Source organism: Saccopteryx bilineata, chromosome 1 (genome assembly GCF_036850765.1).
Source record: "Saccopteryx bilineata isolate mSacBil1 chromosome 1, mSacBil1_pri_phased_curated, whole genome shotgun sequence".
NCBI lineage: Eukaryota > Metazoa > Chordata > Mammalia > Chiroptera > Emballonuridae > Saccopteryx > Saccopteryx bilineata.
The window spans coordinates 367,376,732-367,397,787 of NC_089490.1; the positions used below are offsets into that span (position 1 = coordinate 367,376,732).

The window sequence follows — 21,056 nt, forward strand, 5'->3', positions numbered from 1 at the left end:
GAGGCAGTTTGTGATTGCTGTCACCGCTGATCTCTAGCTAGATGTTAGCTAAGAGGATTGAGTGCAGAACTGATGCGTAAGTTTATGACTGGAAATAAAATCACCAGGTAATGTCTAAACAGGAAAGGGGAAGACGGAGAAACATCTCCTTCTGAGAAAAGGCCACAATCTCTCCTCTGCGAGGCTGTTCGTTTCCACGTATGCAGAGAGAAATCGGGAGGATCATCATCCTCACTAGTGTGTGGTCACGATCACACATAATCACAAATGTTAGGTCATTTCTTTCCTCAAAGGAAACCTGTGAAACAGGTTTTTATTTTCTACTAAATGAAGAATGAAGGCTTAGGGGGCGGGTGTGTCCTGTTCCCTTTCCCGTGGGTTAAATGGCTGAGGCGGAGCTTGAACACAAGTTAGCTGGACTCTGAAGCCCCTCGTATACCAGGCACATCTTTTCTGATTTATTCTCTTTGTACGATGTCATACTTCTCTGAATGAAGGAAGAAGATGGTGGGAGTCATAGAAGTATGTCCAGGTAAATTAGGACATCTCTTTAACTTAGATAACTCCGTAGACTGAAAGAGAACTTGGTGCTGGGAACCAAAGAAGATAATCTGATTTATGAAAGGGCCATTGAGGTGGTCACTTCCATGGAGGTTGAGGCCAAAATGTTGGGACCTGACACAAGAAAGACAATAAGTTAGTGAGAAAGATATCAGTGTATTCCTTTGGTATTTATTTCTTTAAATAGCTGTGGAAATCCATGCATTTTTAAAATATATGATTTATTGATGTTGTTTTAAGTTGCAATTTGGGGGCAGAATTCCATTTTTGACGTTAGAAAGAAAAAGGCAGAGTTATAAGTCTGTTTGCTGTAAGCAGAAAATTGGCACTTTGAGGTCTGATGTTTGTAGTCAGGGTCATTTGGCCACTGACCACAAACATTTACTGGGGACAGATCTAAATTATAGTTTAAACTTTACAAGGTAAAAACATGTATACGTGAACTTAGAGCAGCAATTTTCAACTCTTGTGCCGCAAGATTTTTTTTTTTTAACATGAAATACCTGACTTTTAGTCAGGTGCACTGATTTCTTTTCTCTTAGATTGTCAAATAAAAAAATATCAACAGCCAACACAATAATAGCCATCCAGTGTGAATGAATCAAAACTACACCTATTAATTTTGCCAAATTGGCAAAAGATATACTTTTTGGTATGCTGCAGAATTATAGTAATTAGTTTATGTGTGCCAGAAGATGAAAAAGGTTGAAAACTCTGACTTAGAGTGTTCCAGTTTCTGTTGATGTGTAACAAATCATCCCCACGTTTATTATGCTCGCCAATTCTATGGGTCAGGAATTTGGACAGAATCTAGAGGATGGCTTGTCTATATTCCACGGTGTTTGTGATTTCGGCTGGGAAAACCATCTGGAGATGCATTTACTTGTATGTCTGGTTCACACAGGTGGTTGGCTGGGATACCAGTTGGGGCTGTGTACCAGACCACCTATATGCACTCTCCCCAATTTGGTTTGGGCTTCTTCATGTCCTGGTGGTCTCAAGATAGTCAGACCTCGTACAGTGACTCAGGGCTACAAGCTCAAGTTTTCTGGCAAACAAGATAGAAATGGCACCATGCTTTATAACCCTGCCTTGGAAGCCATCAATATTACTTTTGTCCTTAAAGCATTAACAAGACCACCTAAGTTCAAGGCAGGGGGCATAGATTCTACAATTTAGTTGGAAGAATGTCAAGATTACATTGCAGATAAGAGTGTGAGATGGGAGATGATGTTGTGGGTATTTTGGGAAAATACCATTTACCAAACAGATCCATGCAAGTACAGGTTATCATCCGTCATGCAGAGGACAGGCGATGACTGTATCATGCCTCCTGCCATATCTATTTATAGTCTACCAATAGCTTCGTGTCCATGGTTACTTCTCAGTTTTTGCCTCTTTTCAGTTTCATGTTTTTTTTACCTCTCTTTAATGAGTCAAGATAGACTATTTTTTTTTTTAATAAATTTTTATTAATGGTAATGGGATGACATTAATAAATCAGGGTACATATATTCAAAGAAAACATGTCTAGGTTATTTTGTCATCAAATTATGTTGCAAACCCCTCGCCCAAAGTCAGATTGTCCTCCGTCACCCTCTATCTAGTTCTCTGTGCCCCTCCCCCTCCCCCTAACTCTCCCTCCCTCCCTCCCATGTCCTCCCTCCCCCCCCACCCTTGGTAACCACCACACTCTTGTCCATGTCTCTTAGTCTCAATTTTATGTTCCACCAATGTATGGAATCATGTAGTTCTTGTTTTTTTCTGCTTTGCTTATTTCACTCCTTATAATGTTATCAAGATAGACTATTTTATAACCTCTAAATCTAAGAACCTCTAAACCTTTGTGGATTATCATTAAAAATTTATTTTTGTTTAGTGCCAGTTCAGTGTTAGTCTGTATGAGGAATGGGATCTCTGCTTCATACAGTTGCCGTCCTTAAGGACCCAGGTTTATTTTATTAAATGGCAACTCCCCCCCGCCCCACTGAGGCCTCAGAATCCTCTACTGGATCCTTTGCAATTGGCCAGAATAAAGCACACCCCCTCTTAACTACCTAGTCTTGGTCTTGCACATCACCTCTGCTCATGTTTCATTGGTGACAACTAGTCATGTGTTTCCTCCTAGGTTCAAGGGGCCTAGGAAATACAGCCTGGTGTGTGCCAAGGAGAAGGGTGGAGCATGAGTGTTAGCTACATCTGTAACATCTGCCGTCTCCTGTCCTCTCTCCTCCAGGCTGCTTAATAGCCCAGAACTTGAGCATTGTCAGAAAAGTCGAGGGTAGAATGAAATTAACTGACCAACCAATTATTCAGCTTCCTTTAAAGTTGATCTGATTACGGAGTAGTAAAGGAAGTTAGACCTGAGCAGGACCTTGAAGGTCATGTCCTCTCATTGTTTCAGATTCTTTTTGTGAGTGGATCTCTTTTATTCCAATGATGTCATGAGGGAAACTCCAATTTATAGAGCAGCTGAGAGTGAAGCTTTTCTCCTGTCCTGTCCTTTTCCTTTTCCTGCCTGAGACTCAAAGGCCTTTCCAAGGAATTCCAGGGCATTGTGGATCAGATCTACTCACTTTATTTAACCGACAGGAGAAACTGAGGCACAGAGAGGCAGAGGCATATTTGCCAAAGATTTCCTGCGTGTCTGCGATAGGTTTAAGGTTGAAATCAGACTCGGTGGTGTCCCGGAGCCAGTGCTCTTTGCATTACAAGGTATTCACTTAAAAATCGTGCCATTACTTCTTTTATTCCAGGCGCATAGTCCATGAGGCCCCTGACCTTGGGTAGGACACAGTGTATCATCCTGGTGTTTCTGGTGCTGTCTCTTCATTATCCTAGCCGTGAGCAAATCCCATTGATTCTGGATGAGGTCTGCCTAGCACTTAAGCAAGAGCTTCTGTTGAACAAATTTAGATGTGTAAATAACAGGTAGTGATTTGTGGGAAAGCACTTGTGGTGTCAGATGATGGGACGGTCAGTGTACATTTAGGATGCATGCATGCATCGTTGTGCACAGCCCAGAGAAAGTGTCTTTATGCCTGGATGCTATATTTAAGAGAGATCCATTTTTATCATACCTAGAGCATGGGGACCAACATGGGGAAGGATCTGAAAGGAGGAGTAAGGCAGAATCTTCACCCAGGTTGGCCTCCTAGTCTAGGTGGGGGACAGAAATACAAAGGAAAATGCTGGGGTAGCTTGGTCTGAAAGAGAGGACTTAGTAATGAATATTGTTGCTGTTTTCAAATATTTGCAGGATGAACAGGCTTTTCCGGGGGCTCAGGCAGTTCATTGGAACATCACACATGGCTGAGGTCCAAGGCTAAGGGAGAAATGCTGGTCACACAGCCTGGCTAGTGATTATCCAGCTCCCCTCTCCCCTCCCCCCAACCCCCGAAGACCCCGAAGCACTTGAGGCCTGAAGAGAGAGGACCCGGCAGGTCAGAGAACTCACTAGACACTGCTCGCAGTCACTTCCAAGGCCCTCCTTGCCCTGGTAGCACCGAGGGCTCTTACCTGCTTAGCATCAAGCGTTTGCCTCCCTCCTCGGGACCAGCTGCCAGGAAGTTAAGCAACACCTGGTGCCCTCCACCCAAGTGCTTCTTAAGTGTGTGCACGAATCATCTGGGGGCCTTCTTAATATGCAGATTCTGATTCAAGCATTGGGGGGAGCTCAAGAATCTGAATTTCCTTAGGTCCTTGCTGATGCTCAGCTGGGGCCATACTTTGAGTAACAAATCTGTGCTACAGATCCTGCGTCTTCCCTTCAGTCTACAGACAAAGCCATCAGGCTGAATGATCAAGTTGCTCTTAGAACTCAGCCTCACATGTCTATTAGCAGAGGGTTACTGCTTGGAAATATTGCCTTATTTCCCTCCCAGCACTGATGAAACAATTCTATCCAGAAAAAAAGTTAGTCATTGAATGTCTTTGTTTTCCTTAGGGCCAGTTCAGCAGTCATCTACATACTTTTTTGAAAATATTAAATATTTTATTTTTAAAATTTTTATTTATTGATTTTAGTGAGAGAGAGAGAGAGAGGGAGAGAGAGACAGGAACATAGATCTGTTCCTGGGATTGAACCAGCTACCTCTGTGCTTTGAGATGATGCTCTAAACAACCGAGCCATTTGGCTAGGAATATATATATATATATATTTTATTAAATTAAAAAAACACATAATCCTGATTTTTACCTCAATTGTTTGACATACAGCACTTCCTGAATTGTATATGAGACAGTCAGAAACATTACTTGAAAAGACAAGTATCTGTTTGCCTAACAACAGGGAATATTTCTTTTCTCAAAGCTGTATATTTGTGATTACCCCCAGGTGACCACTTACTCCAATGCTTTGTAAAGTGATCTTTAAAAGATCTGTCTGTGCAGATGACCTGATACTGTATATAGGAAACTCTAGAGATTCCACCAAAATCCTGTGAGAACTGATGAATGAATTTAGTAAAGGAAACAAAATAAATATTCAGAAATCAGTTGCATTTTTATATACCGATAATGAAAAGGGAAACTAAAAAAATAATGCCATTCACAATTGCCTCAAAAGAATCAAATACCTAGGAATAAATTTAACCAAGAATGTAAAAGACCTGTACTTGTAAAATTATAAAACACTGAAGAAAGAAATTGAAGAAGATACAAATAAGTGGAAGCATATATCATGTTCATGGATAGGAAAAATTAACATCATTAAAGTGTCCACATGATCAAACAATCTATCGATGCAATGCAGTTCCTATCAAGGTACCAGTGGTGTTTGTCACAGAACTAGAACAAATATTCCAAAAATGTAGATGGAACAACAAAAGACCTCAAATAGCCACAGCGATCTTGAGAAAGAACAAAGTTGGAGGAATTATGCTACCTGATATCAAACTATGCAACAAGACCATAGTAATTAAAACATCATGGTACTGGCATAAAAGCAGACATAGATCAATGAAACAGAATAGAAAGCCTAGAAACAGACCCATGCCTTTATGGTCAATTAATATTCAACAAAGGAGGCAAGAATTTGCAATAGGGTAAAGACAGTTTATTTAATAAATAGTGCTGGGACAATTAGCCAGATACATGCAAAAAATGGAATTAGATCACCTTCTAATACCATATACAAGAATTCAGTCAAAATGGATTAAAGATTTTAAATGTAAGACTTGAAACCATAAAAATTCTAAAAGAAAACATATGTAGTAAAAATCTTGGACATTTCTTATAGCAATATTTTTTCTGTTAAATCTCCTTGGGCAAAGGAAACAAAAGAAAAATCAAACATGGACTACATCAGACTAAAACGTTTCTGCATAGCAAAGGAAACCATCAACAATATAAGACAACCCACTGAAGGGGAGAACATATTTTTTAATGATACATCTGATAAGGGGTTAATATCCAAAACTTATAAAAGACTTGTCTAGCCTGACCAGGCAGTGGTACAGTGGATAGATAGAGCATCAGCCTGGTATGCAGAGGACCCAGGTTTGAAACCCCGAGGTTGCTGGGTTGAGAGTGGGCTCACGTGCTTGAGTGCGGGTTGCTGGCTTGAGTGTGGGATCATAGATGTGACCCCATGGTCACTGGCTTAAGCCCAAAGTCACTGGCTTGAAGCCCAAGGTTGCTGGCTTGAGAAAGGGGTCACTCGCTCTGCTGTAGCCCCTGGTCAAGGCACATATGAGAAAGCAATCGATGCAACAAAGAATTGATGCTTCTCATCTCTCTTCCTTCCTATCTTTTTGTCCCTGTCTGCCCTTCTCTCTGTCTCTGTTTCTCTCACAAAAAATAAAAAAAACTTCTGTAATTGGAAAAGTGACTCATGGTTTCTGTCACATGCACATCCAATAAGCAGAGACAGGGACTGAAACTTTAAAAGCACTCTATTCAGATGGTTGGTCAACTGAGATGGCAGGGTCATCTATGTCTCCAAAACCTGCCTTTACATCCTCAGTTTGCAGGCCTATTTTATAGGGTGATCAGAGATAGTTAGGGATGGGAAAGAAGTGTGGCTATGTGTCCTTTGTCAGGTTTGGATTCTATTTTTCATTAGATCTTGGTCTTCTTGGAGAAAAAGTTTCTGGCTTTGTTATTTTTCTCAAGAATGTCGATTGGGACTGAGAGCTCCACAATCAGGGCTGTTGACTCCTGCATCTGGTCTGGTGTTCAAGGCCTGACATCTGGATGAGAGAAGCAGTCCAGCTGGTATCCCTCTGCCTGAGAAAAAACACTCAGACAATTCTACAATATAGAGTGTAAGATTAATGTATTGGGAATATGTTTACTGTCTGTCCTCTTAACCTTATACAACTCAACACCAAAAAACCCCACAAACATTCTAATTAAAAATTGGGCAAAAGAGAATAGACACTTCTCCACAGAGGATATACACCAATAGATGTATGAAAAAGCCCTGGCCGGTTGGCTCAGTGGTAGAGTGTCGGCCTGGCGTGCAAGGGGTCCCGGGTTCGATTCCCGGCCAGGGCACACAGGAGAAGCGCCCATCTGTTTCTCCACCCCTCCCCTTCTCCTTCCTCTCTGTTTCTCTCTTCCCCTCCCGCAGCGAGGCTCCATTGGAGCAAAGATGGCCCGGGCGCTGGGGATGGCTCCTTGGCCTCTGCCCCAGGTGCTAGAGTGGCTCTGGTCGCAACAGAGCGACGCCCCGGAGGGGCAGAGCATCGCCCCCCCCCCCGGTGGGCAGAGCGTCACCCCCTGGTGGGCATGCCGGGTGGATCCCTGTCGGGCGCATGCGGGAGTCTGTCTGACTGTCTCTCCCCGTTTCCAGCTTCGGAAAAATAAAAAAAAAAAAAAAAAAAAAAAAGATGCCCAACATCACTGATCATCAGAGAAATGCAAATTCAAACCACAATGAGATATCACCTCACACCTGTCAGAATGGCTATTATCAGTAAATCAACGAAGAAGTGTTGGTGAGGATGTGGAGAAAAGTGCACCTTATGCACTATTGGTGGCAATTCAGACTGGTGCAGCCATTATGGAAAACAGAGTGGAGTTGCCTCAAAGAGTTAAAAATGGAACTGCCTTATAACCCAGCGATTCCACTTTTGGGAATATAACTGAAGAAACCTGAAATACTAATTCAAAAGAATATACACATGCCTGTGTTCTTTGCAGCATTATTTACAATAGCCAAGATTTGGAAGCAGCCCAAGTGCCCATCAGTAGATGAGTGGATGAAAAAGCTGTGGTACATATACACAGTGGAATATTACTCAGCTGTAAAAAAGAAGGAAATCTTACCTTTTGCAATAACATGGATGGGCCTGGAGAGTACTGTGTTGAGTAAAATAAGCCAGTTGGAGGAAGACAAATGCCATATGATTTCACTCATTTGTGGAATCTAATGAACAAAATGAACTAATAAACAATATAGTAGAAGACTCAAAGATGCAGAGAACAGATTGACAGCTGTTGAGGGCGTATTGGGGGCTGGCTGAAAAAGGTGAAGGGATTAAGCAAAGAAAACCCACTCATCGACACACAATGTGGTGATTACCAGTGGGGAAATGGGGTGGGGTGAGGCAGGGAAGGATAAAGAGGGAATAAATTGTGTTGGAAGGAGATCTGACTTTGGGTCGTGAATACAATGCACTATACAGATGATGTATTATAGAACTGTACACCTGAAACCTAACCAATGTCACCCCAATAAATTCAATAAAAAAAAAAAGTCTGCTTATAATACATTGAGCACTAGCTCAATGAGGTCATAACCCCAGGAATAATGTTTAGATCTGGTGAGATGTATCTGCCTCTTTTCTTTTTTATAATTGTATCAGGTGATCTCTCTGAGCATTTCTCATTCTCATTTGTCTTTATTTTGACATTGTCATATATTGAGGTCCTTTCAAGGTCATGTTCATTCCCACAGCAGTAGCTTCTTGGTCAAAATAAAATAATTGAGAGACTTTTTATTATGTGTTAATTTTGTTAAGGTCTCACATTTAAAATCATGTTGATTTTCTGTACAGGAGCTGTGTTGTCTTAGGCAAGGTATTGAATATCTCTTATCATACGTGAACTCGTCTGTAAGATACGGATACTAATCTCTACACTGGAGAAGTTGAATGAGATGGTGTTTGTGAAAGCACTTGGCCCATTGCTGGCACCTGGCAGTTGCTTATGAAATGCCTCCCATTCCTTTCTCTTAGACCCGCTTCTAGCTGTTTATGGGAGAGACAAGCATTTTACCTGGTCTCAAAGCATCTTGAGAACAGTGTCTGCATTTAAATCCTTTTTTTTTAAGTCTTTTACTCTGTGTTTAGTAGCATGTTGAATAAATTAATGAATGACCTGACAATTTCTAAAGTCTTCTTGACCTTTGAAGTTCTCTGTTTAATTCTTCTACTGTTCTAGCAGCTTAGAAGAAATTTGGAGGATTCTCTTACAGTGAACATCTTCTGTGTTAAGGGATTTCTTCTTTTACCGTCTTACAATCTGTATTTTTATTTATTATTACCAGTCAGCATGCATGTGGGCCCAGGAATGTGCTTGCAGTGTAAGTTACTTCTCCAGTTGATGACCTTGGGCCTGGTTCTTTGCCTCGTGCAAACGGGGTGGGTCAGAGGCCGGCGTGACTCTGTGTCCCCTTGCTGCTCTCTTGGGAAGATCCCCATGAAAGATGAGCAAGAAATACACCTTTCTCTCTGACATGAGATTTGGGAGTCATGAATAATAGAGACTGAGTTTCATGATATATTCATTTCGGTCCTCATAGAAGATGCATTTTTGTGTCTTGGATTAAATATGATCTGGCTCATGGGGTCAGGCCAACTCGACGGATGAGAGTAGAAGCAGTAGGTCCTTCCAAGTCTGGGGATGGAACCTAGTTGCCTGTCTAGGTGAGTAGTTTTTGAGTTGTTTCTCTGAATGAGTTGCTGGGAGATAGTGCTGGCTGAGACTGTCTTTACTGCTCAGTTATCCCACCTTGGAGACAGGCACAAAGCCAGTAGCAAGAACACAGGCCATCACATAGTGAGGCCTGAGTTTAAATCCTGGCTTAGGTATGCTGTTTAATTCCAGAATCTCAGTTTTTTTAAGAATTAAAAAGGGATAGTAATATCAGTCTCATGGGCTTTTGTGGGTGATAAATTAGACAGTATATATCAGGGGTTGGGAAACTTTTTGGCTGAGAGAGCCATGAATGCCACATATTTTAGTTTTTTTATTATTTTATTTTATTTATTCATTTTTAGAGAGGAGAGAGGGAGAGAGAGAGACAGAGAGGAAGAGAGAGGAGAGAGAGGCAGAGAGAGAGAAGGGGGAGGAGCTGGAAGCATCAACTCCCATATGTGCCTTGACCAGGCAAGCCCAGGGTTTTGAACCGGCGACCTCAGCATTTCCAGGTTGACACTTTATCCACTGCGCCACCACACATCAGGCCATATTTTAAAATGTAATTCCGTGAGAACCATACAACGACCTGTGTACATTACGCATTATCCAATAAAAATTGGGTGTTGTCCCGGAGGACAGTTGTGATTAGCTCTAGCCACCCCCCCAACCATGAACATGAGCAGTAGGAAATGAATGGATTGTAATACATGAGAATGTTTTATATTTTTAATGTTATTATTTTTTTTATTAAAGGTTTTTCTGAGAGCCAGATGCAGCCATCAAAAGAGCCACATCTGTCTCGCGAGCCATAGGTTCCTGACCCCTGGAATATATTAAAGGTCTCATGCAATGCCTGACAGGGAGATGAGACCCAATGAAGATGGCAAGATTCAGCAGAGGCACAGAGTCTCAGGGCGGGGTGGAGGGGGAGTTCTGCCCCCCTGAAAGTGTCAGGCCTGGTGTGTGACTGAAGAGTGTCCCAAAGTTGCCGGCTACATTTTACACTGAACTGTAGACCACAGTGGTGATGCTAAGAGTTTTTGATGAATCTGCAAACATGATAACAAGCTGAGGAAGGAAAAAAGCTTAATTACATGTTTTATTTCATGATGATTTGAAATTCTGGTCCCTATGTATCTTCAGTGTTTTCTCCCCAACTCATCTAGGAATAGTTGTCTACTTATAGCTTTCTGTGCAGGGTGGAGTAAAAAAAACAAACAAAAAAACAAGCCTTACTAATTTCTTTACTCTCTTCACTGTGTATTTCAATCCCTCATATCCAGCATGACTTCTATTTTGCTTTAATTCTTGAAAAAGTAAAAATGGCAGCAATAAAAATAATAATACATCCATTCCATGGGAATAGCCTTTTTTAGACAATAAGAAGAAGGTTCTGAACTGCTTTTAAGTATTTAAGAGACACTGCACAGCACTTTGCTAACTGGTTTGGGACCAGTCGTCTCACAGTAGCTCAATTAATGTCCATTTCAGAGGCTCAGGATGTCACTGTCAGGGCCCTCAGATAATAGGTGAATTGGGTGCCATGTGGTACAATTGATCTTGGGTTGTAGCTCATGGTGTCATGTTTCACTTATGTTAGATTCTGAGAAACGTAGCAGCAAGCTAGTAAGTAGCAAGGGCTGATGATGCCTATGATGTCCAGAAGGAAAATAAAATAACTTCTTGTTGCTTTCCATACAGCTATTTTGAACTGGAGAGCAGTGGTCTGAGGGATGAGATTCGGTACCATTATATACACAACGGGAAGCCCAGGACAGAGGCCCTTCCGTACCGGATGGCAGATGGACAATGGCACAAGGTCGCACTGTCGGTTAGTGCCTCTCACCTCCTCCTCCACGTCGACTGCAACAGGTACATGTTTGCCTTTGATCTCGCATGATCTGTCCTTGAAATCGAGCCATGGGAAGGGGGAGACCTCAAGCCCCTCTCCGCCTTACTGGGAAACAAAAACCTGGGGACCTTAATTGTAATTTAACCTACTGAATGGGCCATTAGGTGTGCTGAAATGACCAAGTGTAATGCACTAAGAAAACAGTTCATTAAGATGAAACAGTATCCTGTGATTAGGAACAAATGTACAAAAGGTTGATTACAGATTGGGGGAATTAAGTGCCCCTCGGTGTACTCCAGGCTCTGTCTCGAATTCCATGGAGCTGTGATCACAGTTAACTGTGATGCATTGTTGTTAAGTCGTTCCTCTTGGAGGCAGATAAGCCAGTCTACCTTGGAATGAATCTGAGACGCTTGTGCCACTGAAGCGGCTAATTCTATTTCACTTCATCAGGCACAGCTCTGCTTAAATATCTTTTCCAAATGGAGGCTTTTTAAGGGGCTGGGTTTTTTTTCCCCCCTCAATCTTTTGGAATTGACACCATCCATTCTCTGCAGAGGAATGAACCTTCTCACCTTTTTGAGGATGGCAGGACTATTTGTGTGGTCAGAGGCGTTTTACTGGAGGTGGCAGTTTGGGTTGTGACAGAGTTACTGTGCCCCGAGTGAGTCTGTCATTGGAATCAGGTTGACTGCCGGCTGAAGACAGGACTGTTGGTCTCTGTTGGGTCATTTGTGTCTGGACAGCTGGATAATGGAGGCCAAGAGGAATGTTTTGATCTCTCCAGAACAGGCTGAAAATCCTTATGAAGAGCTTTGTGAGCCTTATTATAGAGACATCTCTGCATTGCAGGCACTGCCCGTGAATTGTTTGTTCTCATTAGTGATACCATCAAAGTTCAAATGGCCGTTCAGCTGCAGGACTTGCTCCCTTGGCCTAGAATAAAGAATAGGCATGTTGGGGACAGTCTCCCTTCTGGAACCCAACAGAAAGAGGGATTCTTCAAGGTCAGTCAGCTCCAGACTACTTTTCTGATGAGGAGGTGTTTATTGCCATCCTAGATCTGTAGTCTGTCTCTCTGCCCCCACCCCCCATAGTCTCTTTTAGAAAAGGTCCTGAAAGAGCAAAAAGCAACTGCTGATTAGTCAGTCTGAAGGGAAGTTCTACTATGTTGAAGTGAGTCTTGGTCCATTTCAATGTCATCTATTTAAGGTACTTTCTGGATTTCTGAAGAGCAATCCAGATATATAATACGTGTGTCTGGACAGAGGTTCCCTCAAAGCCGCTGGGTTTTTACCAGCAGTCCAGGCTTGGGCTTGCACAGAGCCCACCCCCAGCCGTGCCGCGGCTTCCACCTTCAAGGGCTCAGCATCTCCTCCAGTTCTCTAGAACCAGAGACTATCAGGGGGCACTCTTGCTCCCCCCACCCCCAACGTTTGCTTCCCAGAGGGGAGAGCAGAGGAAGGGCCTTGCTTGTCCTCTTATCCATAGGCCAGGAAGAGCCCTCAAAGCCCTCATGTAGAAATTCCCAACTGAGTAGCCCCCAGAGACATTGCTGTTTTCCTGCTCTGCAATGTTTGGCTTTCTCCTTTTACCTCTAATATTTTCACCAATTCTCTGGTCCCTAGGAGACATTCTCTTCTGTTTGCCGCCAATTTGCTAGCTGGGCAAATTTGGGCAAGTTAATGTCTTTGTATCTCAGTTTTTTAATTTGTAAACTGGGGATGAGAGTACTAATATATACTCGTAGATGGGAACGTTAAGAGATACAACCCATGTGGAGTGCTCAGGCTGGTGTTTGATACACGGTGGTGATGGCTGTTACGATTACGTAGTCTGCACACCAGTCTGCACATCTGTAGTGCCTCCTGATCTCCACACTTCCATCCCCTGCACGTCCTCATTGGCTTCCTTGACCTCTTCACCTGGAAAGTGGGGAAGAGGGTGGGAGAACTGGAATCCGCAATGTTTTCTGGATCAGACCTGTTTATAATGAATGGACTTAGGGGCTTCTAAATATTCTTTTCCTTCTCTTGAAATTTTTCATACTTTGGTTCACGGCATAATGTTGGCCTTTCTGTCAGCTCTTGGAGGGGGAAAAAAAAAGTTGTTGCTAGTTGATGATTCATGGACCCAAGCACAAATGAGTTTTTTAGATCAGTCAGGGAAAAGAAAAGCCTGGAATGGCTGGGCCATAGGAGAGGTCAGTGTTGGCTTTGGTGTAGGAAATGTCTGGAACATAGTTCCCAAACCTGACTGCTCATAATAATTACTAGGGAACTTAAAGGGGAATATATGGGTAACCAGGCCCCATCTGACCTACTGGGTCAGACCCTGTGGGTTGGAACCTGAGAAGCTATATTTTTAGCAAGCTCTCCATGGGGTTTTATGTAGGCAGTCTGGACCTGGTGCAGGGACTGGCATTGCCAAACCTCTGGTTTAGCTCGAGGGGGAGAAGCTGGAGGAGAGGCTGGGCTGCAACAGATTAATGGGAGACCATGGAGAACTAAGTACCTGAAGCAGACCCCCAGTAAAGAGGAGGCAAAGAGTAAGGGGAGGGGAGGGACTATAGTGCACAAAACAAACTTCTCTTCTCACAGATTTCTTCCTGGCCAGCACAAGCTGATTTCAGAGTGGCAGAGCACTGGTTTACTTAACAAGGGGCTGGTCTATTAACTTCCTACCAAGGCCCCCCTCCCAGGAGAATGAATTTCACGGCAGCTCACGTTTCACTCTCTAAGCTATGCATTTCATCCCTTCATGAGATTCTTACTCTTTGATTTCTTTTACCTTTAGAGTTATACATTTTCTTAGTTTTCTCAGCCTGTCACCCACTAGAGTCCTGCTGGTTAGATGATCAATGGTGATGTGATAGGCAACAGTTATTGAGAGTTGACTGTGCTAGGCATAGTGCTACTTAAGCATTTCATAGAATTCATTCATCTCACACTCAAGGCTGTTGTTTTCCTTGTTTTAAAACGATGGAACTGAGATTGCGTTATACGCCTGCAATCCTGCTGCTAATACGTGGCAGTGCTGGGATGTGGGCCCAAGTCTGACCCATGAGTGTCTGCTCCAGCTACAAGACTGTTCGCCCCATCACTGGGGACCAGTGATCATGAGCTTGGCATTGAGGGAGGGCATAGCCTGGTGCAGTGTGAGCAGTTTGCTCCTTCCCAGTATTTTGTTCCCCCATGTTTTATATTGCTGATCACTGGAGTTGTTTGGGAAGGTGTGGAATCTTACTAATGGAACCCATTGCACTGGCATTGGAGGGGGGAGGGGCCTTACTGATTGGGCATCTACTGCAGGCCAGGTAATGTGTTAGGCATGACAGTCCTTAAGATAGCCATGTGGGGACAATTTTATTAGACCCAGATTTGGAATTAGGCTCAGAGAAGGTAATTAGCTTGTTCTGAGTCACATAATGTAATAACCATAGAGCTAAAACTTTGAACTGGGATCTAACCCCCAAACCTCAGGACAAAGTCACAACCACACCAGGGAGTCTTCCCAGGGGAGAGATGCCACAGAAGGTACAGGGGCCATGAAAAAATTTGGAAACAGGAGGAGACGGTTTCCCAGGCAATTCTGTTGCTCCGAGGAACTGTAAGTGTGGCGGGCTTTCCACCTTTTTTTAGGTTAGAATCGAGAACAGAGCCTTTTCAGACCTGATTACACAAATTGTCAAAGGAAAGTGACTGCTATTTCCGTCAATGGTTTAACAGTTTCTACTTGCTCCGGGGATCTACAGTTCTCTCTTTCGGCTTCAGCTCTTTAGCTAGGACTACTTAGAAGCTCCCAAAGCGTGGGCAGTGGCTCACCTCAAGCTAGAAACATAAAAGAATTCATTCAGTTGGGTGGCCAGACTGATTATCTCCACTGCCTTGGTTTCTCTCTAGCTGCCGTTGTATTTATTAATAGTTGCCAACAAAACCTAGAAGGAGGCCTGAACACCCCTACATCAGATTTTCAGCCCCCATTCCCAGCGCCCCCTGCAGCCTGTCCCCATTACTCAAAGCCCAGCAACCACTGACACGTGGATTCAGTGCTTCAGTGCTCTTTTATTTACCACAAAAAGGCATCTTCTTTCCTTCTTTTAATTTGGTGACTTTTTTTTTTGTATTTTTCTGAAGCTGGAAATGGGGAGAGACAGTCAGACAGACTCCCACATGCGCCCGACCAGGATCCACCCGGCACGCCCACCAGGGGCGACGCTCTGCCCACCAGGGGACGATGCTCTGCCCCTCTGGGGCGTCGCTCTGTTGCGACCAGAGCCACTCCAGCGCCTGGGCAGAGGCCAAGGAGCCATCCCCAGTGCCCGGGCCATCTTTGCTGCAATGGAGCCTTGGCTGCGGGAGGGGAAGAGAGAGACAGAGAGGAAGGAGGGGGGCGTGGAAAAGCAAATGGGCGCCTCCTCTATGTGCCCTGGCTGGGAATCGAACCTGGGTCCCCCGCACGCCAGGCCGACGCTCTACCGCTGAGCCAACCGGCCAGGGCCTATTTGGTGACTTTTAATTATTCATCAACCCATCATATTAATGTCTCTGCCAGGCAGTGGAGGATGAGAAGAGTCCTTCTCATCAGGAAGTTCATGGCTTATCCATTCAGACATTTTGAATTCTGAGCCACCAGGGCCTCCCATGGGGATGTGTCCTGGCCCCTGGATTCAGAGAGAACATGGACTCGGGCTAAGCCTCATGAGCAGGTTGATATGACAATTCATAACAGCGGCTGAGCAGTGAAGGGAACTACAAACAGTCCCTCCCGGCATCTTGGTCATCCTGGAAGTGACAATGGAGCTGAGGTTCTCGGTAGCCAAGTGATGGACTGAGAAGCATTTTCTAATCAAGTGGCACCTTCATCTGGCCTTTGGCCAGCGTGTTTTGCAGTATGCAGGTGTCCTCACTCTAAGCCATCCACCTCTTGCCTCTCTGCTGAAACAAATTTTCTTACACAGTCACATTGCAACCGAACTCTGCACTCTTGCCTCCTTTGTTCAGACTGTACAAGTGGGCACAGCGCACACACACACTCGCACATACACACACCTCTGCAGCTTGATAGTCACTCTCACAAGGAGTTGACTCAGTGATTATAGTTTAGACAGTAAATGTATTTAGATGTTACTTTTAGGATGTGCTGTTTATTCACTGCAGAACACATTCAGTTTTTGTGTACAACTGATCTTGAAAAGCATGTAGAATCAGAAAAATAAACTTACTGCAAATCACTGAACAAGTCAGTAGTAATTCAAGGTTTCTAATATTTCAGAGTAATTTCAAGATGTGAGCATCTGTTTCTATCTCTAAGTTTTCACAATGAAATATGGTGATGCGACATCTTCCTCCTCAGAGAGCTCCTAAAGTATTTACCAACATCTTCTTATTAGACCTCACATTCCTTAAGGTAGTTAAGCTACATGTGTAAAAACACTGTGTTGGTTTTATACAAACATTTTCGCTTATAGTCAGGAAAAGGAAATGAAGAAATGACTATCAAAGGTTACAGCTTCCAAGAGAGCCGGGCCAAGATTCTCCATCTGCTGGTTCCACAACTGGTATATTATTCTCTTCATGAACATGAACATATGTACAAAACTCATCACAATTAACAAAATTAAATTGAGAAGCCAGTGTATGCCTCATGTCCAACTAACCCCACAGCTCCAAATCCTGTGTCCACGAGGAGATGACAAGTGAGTAAGGAAGATAAGACATACCCATATGTACATTTAACCCTTTGAATAGTGAGTTTTTTCATGCTGACCCCCAGGACTGAGTTTTTTTAAAAAAATGAAATTAGTTCCAGTTCCAGTTTTATTAACTTAAAATCATGTTTGATTGATAAACAATTTATGGAAACAAGAAAAACATACATTTGCCTTTTTTAAATGTTGCCTTACTGATATTTAAAAAAATTTTAAATTGTATTTATTTATTTATTTATGGTATTTTTCCAAAGTGAGAAGCGGTGGGGGTGGGGGGTAGAGAGACAGACTCCCCCCGTATGTGCCTGACCCAGATCCACCCAGCATGCCCACTAGGGGGCGATGCTCTGCCCATCTGGGCTGTTGCTGTGATGTGACTGGAGCCATTCTAGCTCCTGAGGCAGAAGCCATGGAGCCATCCTCAGCGTCTGGGCCAACTTTGCTCCAATGGAGCCTTGGCTGCAGGAGGGGAAGAGAGAGATAGAGAGAAAGGAGAGGGGGAAGGTGGAGAAACAGATAGGCACTTCTCCTGTGTGACCTGGCCGAGAATTGAACCCAGGACTTCCACACACTGGGCTGATACTCTACTGCTGACCCAACTGGCCAGGGCCACCTTACACATTTTTAAAATAAAAGTTTTTTTGTTTTTTTTTTTTACAGAGGCAGAGATAGACAGATACAGACAGACAGGAACAGAGAGAGATGAGAAGCATCAATCATCAGTTTCTCGTTGCGCGTTGCGACTTCTTAGTTGTTCATTGATTGCTTTCTCACATGTGCCTTGACCGCGGGTCTTCAGCAGACTGAGTAACCCCCTGCTGGAGCCAGCGACCTTGGGTCCAAGCTGGCGAGCTCTTTGCTCAAGCCAGATGAGCCCACGCTCAAGCTGGCGACCTCGGGGTCTCGAACCTGGGTCCTTCTGCATCCTAGTCCGACGCTCTATCCACTGCGCCACCACCTGGTCAGGCTAAAATAAAAGTTTTTGTACGATCTTACTCTGGATTGTTAGGAGGTACCAGGATGTACATGAATGTTTGTACTGCTCAAAGGGTTAAGTAATAGTTCAAGGCAACAGTAAAAGAGATGTCATAAAGAAATAAATGATGGCTTGCTGGATTCTTGGTAGAGACAATCAGGTCTGGGAGATCACAGAAGGGAGGACTTCTGGGGATGTAGAGTAGCCTCTGAACCTCTCACCATCCCAGGTGAGGATGCATGACAATTTCTGCAGCTTTACACTTTGCCACTGTGTGGTTTGATTGTGTACCAGTCACATGAGAGTCAACCTTTAGGAGCTAAATCTTGCAAGTACTACAAAGCCAAACGTAGTGTCAGTGAGAGTAGTGAGTATGGTGAGTGGTATCAAGTTGGCAGTGAGGAAGAGCCTACGGGGAGCAGCAAAAGGAAGTATGAGTGGGGAGGAAAGGGAATGAAGGTCCGTTCTCCATGTGATCAGATGTATGCATGCTATGGTTTAGCCTAGATGGAAATGAATGCTGTACCTTTGTCTTGGTTTTGTCATTTATAAAATATGATCTACATGCACTAATGCAGGAATGTGAGATCAGGGAATCTAGATTGTTTTAAAAGATTTTTCATTCATTCATTCATTCATTCATTCATTCATGCCAGGAATTGTGCTAGCATCTGTAAAGTGGGAGTAATAGTAACTTTTCTAACTATGTGGTTGTTGGAAGGATGTAGCAAGAATGTGTAAAATCCTCAGAAAATTTCAAGCTCCTGTATAAACATATAGCATCATGAAGTACTATAGACATATACCGTATGTAGAAAAGATGTTAGACTATCATATTGAAAATGAGCACAGTAAACAGAGGCTTATGTCCCATGGATCAGGACCTAGTGTGTAATGTGGACCCATTACACACAACACATTAGTGCAGGTTGGAGCTTGAGGTCAGTCTCTCTGGATTTATTCTGACTGCCAAATTCTCCACTAGGCAGGGTTCTCCACTGGTTTGTCTTTTAGTTACATGGTTGGTAGACAGCACAATGGTGCACAGCTTTTATGCCAACAGAGTCCCTTTAAAAATATGTAGTTGCAGAGTCTCTTTAAAAATATGGAACTGAACCGGAGTGGGGAAGAAAATACACCCTCCAATATGATAAGATCTTTCGTTGATCCTGCCCAAGCCTCAGGAATGTGGCATAGCTTCCTTTCCTTTATATTCTCGTGAGAAAGGAGGTTCAGAAATTTAATTTCCCCTTCTGAGCTCATGAGCCAAAATTATCACAACTTTTATGAGGGGATGTAAAACCAGGTGAGGTTTAACTGAGTGAGCAAATTCATTTGTCGTAATTTCCTGGGTCGCTTAAAGAAAATATTTGCTTCTCTATTTTGCAATTCTGACTTTTAGCATAAAAATGCTCCAGACTGAAAACTTGAGCTAATAGAAATTGTTATGTTTATACCCCTGGGAAAGTTGTTTCCAGGCTCTGGCCTTAGCTCTGTCAGCATACGATATGGGGCAGGAGTAGGAGATTTCAGTGTCTCCTTCCAACTCCGACTAGGGCATCTCTCTGAGATGCTTAAATGGTTTTTTTTTCAACTTTCAGGACCATGGAGAGCAATCCAATCCATCATCCTCACAGAGCCACTTTTGTAGTAGACCAGCAAGGGGTTTGAATCACCCGAACTGATACGTGGTTAGACAATGCAGTGTGTGCTGGTGAGAAGACTACTTACACTAGATGCCTGTCTTTTTTTTTTTCTCACTTGCCCCCCTCCTTGCTGGAGAAGATGCGAAATATGCATTCTTGGGTGCTGAGGGATGTTAGTGTCTTGTCCTCTCCACCTTGTGCTTTTTATTTCTTCCAGTGTTCTCTCCCCCAGACATGTGACAGTGGATAGCCTTTGGGAGGCAGGAGTGGGGTTGTGCATACTTCCCTGGCCATGGGGACCTTGGTAGTTTGGTGACCTACAAGATAGAGTGGTGTGCTGTAGCCAGCAGATGATGAGTAGTTGCGCTGTTGAAAAACATAACACATACTCTGGAAGGGCGAAGAGACATTGTTGTCAAACTGTAAAGATTTAAATCACGAGAGAGGATGCATCTAAAGATCTAGGTGGCCAGAATAGTATATTTAAAGTTGTACGTCCTTTGGCAAAGTAGAGAGTGGCTGCTTAATTGTTAAGGCAGCCTAGGTGTTACTGTGCTGTATGTCTCACTTGGCTGACACCCCCCCACTTTGCTCATGCTATGCACCCTGCGGCTTATTTATTTCATCCTCATTAGGTGGGTTCCAAATTTAACTTTGCTCTGTCTTCTAGTGACATCAGTAGAGGACCTATTTCTAATTTCATCTTTTCAAGAACCGTTATCTTTTCTTCTTGTTTCCTGGTGGGTATAAATATACCTTTGGTTAACCGCAGCTACAATGGCAGACAGAGGTAGGAGGTGCAAAGATTGATTGAAGCAGATGATAAGAGCATGGTCTGCATCTCACCCCATCAGCCTGTACTCCCTGGCTTTCAAAGTTGCAGATAGAAAGGACAAAGAAGAAATACAATAGGATCCTCTCTTTACGTGGGGGTTTTGTTGGCTACCTGAAGCCATGAGTAGATGAACAAGATGGTACTTTATGGCATACACGGGACCCAAGATATATTCGAATAGAAAGAAAAATAAGACTTCATTTCCAACTCCTAGTGATTTCACCCACATGCCTTCAGACTCATTTTGAGTTGTATTGTATTGTGTGGGCCTGGGTCTATACAGGACGGATAGAAGGCAAATAGGCTGTAAGAAAAATAAATGTTTCCTTGTAGGAGAAAATATCGATGCTTACATCTTTATTGTTGTAATTTCACTCTGTCCTTTTTGATGGATATGCATGGTTATTTCTTTTAAAAAAAGAAAGCAAGGAGAGAAAATAAAAAGTCAAACCAAAACAATACATGTTATGGAACTCTACTTTTAAAAAATGTACATTTCCATATGAGCCGCCTCTGTTCCTTTATGCATCACTCGTCAGAAAAGAGCATTGGGGAATAAAAAATGCATGAGCCATGAGGAATTTTTAATTGAAAAAAAATCCAAATAT

General features: G+C 43.2%; 1 protein-coding gene across 2 annotated transcripts in view; it reads left to right on the plus strand.

Moving 5' to 3' along the window:
* The window catches only part of NELL1 (neural EGFL like 1), an 854,093-nt gene that overhangs the window by 99,143 nt on the left and 733,894 nt on the right, over positions 1–21,056 (plus strand). For both annotated transcript variants that reach the window (XM_066251133.1, XM_066251134.1), the window contains exon 4: positions 11,131–11,301. In XM_066251133.1, coding sequence (XP_066107230.1) covers positions 11,131–11,301 — 171 coding nt within the window. The remainder of the gene's footprint in view (positions 1–11,130; positions 11,302–21,056) is intronic.